We start from the raw sequence: 2,705 nt of genomic DNA, 5'->3' as shown, positions 1-2,705 counted from the left end.
TACGTTGGATTTTCATTAAACTTGTGTTTTTTTTTTCTTCTTCTCAGTTTTTATTGATGAGATCGTAGGTGTCTGTGATCAACTCCTACTCTCCAGCATTACAATTCTTATTTTTCGTGCATTCGATATATTCGCGCTCCATTCAAATTATATTAACCGAAAAGAAAGAAAAAATCACAAACACACTGCAACACGAATTTACAAAGGCTTTCACAAACATACATTTTACACGAACATTTATATCCGTGTGCGGTATATTGTTGTTGCTGTTGTTTTGTCTCCGTAATTGATTTAGAGCTAAAATATCTTAGAAAAGCTTTACTCAGCTACATTTCGTTAGTTGATTTTTAGCGATCGGGTTGCAAATTGTTTGCTAGTGTTAACAGTGCGCAATAAAATAAATAAACAATCTGTCTGTAAACAGTCATATTTCAAAGAACTTTTATTTTTGAAAAAAATTAATGAGACATTTTACGAACATTAGCAAGTGAATTTAAAAAGAAAAAAATTGAAATTTTAATTTAAAAAAAATAACGACATGCTATCACGACGCAAGCAAGATGATATTCCAATTAAAATTGGAGGCTGGGATGGAAGATTCGTCTATGAAAAGCCAAAATTGAAGCAAGGCTATGAATTGGTAAAACCAACACGCGGAACACTGGAGAAACAACAATGGCAAGAAGGTAAAAAAGAAGTCATCAGTAAGGCAAAGAGTCAGTCGGAAGAGACGACGACGACGACAACCACCACAACAACGTCAACATCATCGAACACTTCGGCACAATCAAAAGAGCATTATATTCGAGTTGAATCGCGTGAAGATCAACATCACGACGAATGCTATGCTCAACATCAACAACAGCATGATGAACGGTATGATCAAAATCAAAATGAGTATGTGCAACGTGGCAATGATAATGTACAAAGTCAAACAAATTCGTATCAACAACATCAGCAACAATATGAGGAGCAACAACAACAACAGCAGCAAGAGCAACAATATCAGCAGCAACAGCAACAGCAACAACAACAACGATACAATCCACCAAATTCAAATCAACAACAATATGTCAACGAACGCGAATATAATCAATCCAAACAGGCCACATCGGATGGTGGTCAAATGCATGGCTACAACACGGAAACCGAAGTACTTCCGGCTACTTGGGATGGCAAATACCCTGAAGGATATCGTAACTATCGTCCAAATCCGCAATTAAATCAATCGAATACAAATAATCTGTACGGTCATTGTGCTGAACCAACCGTATTGCCTGCACAATGGGATGGCAAGTATCCGGATGGATATCGTAATTATCGACCAAAACCAGATCAAAATCGTTCGAATACGGGCAATTTGTACGGATTTGATACGTCGCCAACGGTGTTGCCCGTACAATGGGATGGGAAATTTCAAAAAAGTGGTGAAACCTACCTTGTACCCGAGCGTAATCAATCAAAAACCAATGATTATTATGGTTATGATAAAACGCCAACCGTTTTACCAACCACTTGGAATGGCCAATTTCAATTGGACCCAAATGATGTGCGCATTAAACCAGAACGAAATGCATCCGATGTACGAGATTATGCTGATCATCGTCGCTTTGTTACCCGAGAATAGATTTGCAGTCATGTGTGTGGAGGTCGAGACAGGAACTTATAAACGAAATCAACCTTGAATATTCAGCTTTTGTTTTTCAATACTAACCCGATCACGATCAGGCGCTCACGCTTTTAAACACACACACACACAAACACAAATCGATGATATAGTCTTACCATAAAACACACATGCACACACAAGCACGCGTGAACGTCAATTTGCTCATCGGTTATATTTATTTTAATTTCACCATTTTAATTAACTAATCTCTATAGACTTTGGATCAAAAAAAAATTTTTATTCCGTTCCAGAACCAAATACGACCCACGCATTTTATTTTTATATTTTAAATTGCAAAACAATCAGGAACATTATAATTTAAACAATTTCGTCGTAATTTTTTTTTCTTTGTTCCCTCGCACATTCGATGTTTTCATTTCATTAATAGTTAAATCAGAATTCAATCGAATAACAAACGATATTGAATGAGCTCAAACAAAAACATTGTGATATACTCCAAAATATCGGTTATACATTTTGTTAATCAATTGAACGTTTATTTTTTGCTTGTTTCTCTTTCTGTATTATTCTTAAATTGTTTAGCTCGTTGTTTTTTGATACAAAATTTGGATTCGATTAGGCAATTTTATTTTTTATTTGTTTGTTTTTGTTTTCAGTGTTCAAAATTTACAATTCCAAAATTCGATGATATAAATGAAGACATTCTTAATGACTTATAACTGTAATTCATCTAGTTTTGTTTAAAAAAGAAGAAGAAAATAAAAAAAAATATTCATCTAACACCAAATGCAACACTATTTTTCTTCTCACTTATCAATTTGAAATTCGGTCTTGTTCTTGCAGCTTCATAGAGTGAGTATGTATTTTTTCTGAAATTTTATGCATTTGGTAAGTAATTTTTGGCCTCAATTTTACACCAGCAACGCTTAATTTCGTGCACAACTATGCTAACTGTAATGTTATTCAAAATCGGTTTACTATCATATTCAGATTCGAAATTGACTCGATGAGGGTGCTCTTTTTTATTGACTTTTTGCATGTCGGTGCCCATCAAATCGTTTATTATCCATGCAAT

General features: G+C 34.6%; 1 protein-coding gene across 1 annotated transcript; it reads left to right on the top strand.

Moving 5' to 3' along the window:
- The first annotated feature begins 314 nt into the window (after positions 1 to 314).
- Positions 315 to 2,417, top strand: LOC116345875 (putative cyclin-dependent serine/threonine-protein kinase DDB_G0272797/DDB_G0274007). Its single transcript, XM_031775589.1, has one exon. It carries the CDS (start codon positions 539 to 541, stop codon positions 1,625 to 1,627), a length of 1,089 nt encoding a protein of 362 aa, XP_031631449.1. The 5' UTR covers positions 315 to 538; the 3' UTR covers positions 1,628 to 2,417.
- Positions 2,418 to 2,705: the final 288 nt, after the last annotated feature.

The sequence above is a fragment of the Contarinia nasturtii genome, unplaced genomic scaffold, assembly GCF_009176525.2.
Source record: "Contarinia nasturtii isolate CC-2019 unplaced genomic scaffold, AAFC_CNas_1.1 Cnas_scaffold_1371, whole genome shotgun sequence".
NCBI lineage: Eukaryota > Metazoa > Arthropoda > Insecta > Diptera > Cecidomyiidae > Contarinia > Contarinia nasturtii.
This window is presented reverse-complemented; position numbering and strand designations above follow the sequence as displayed.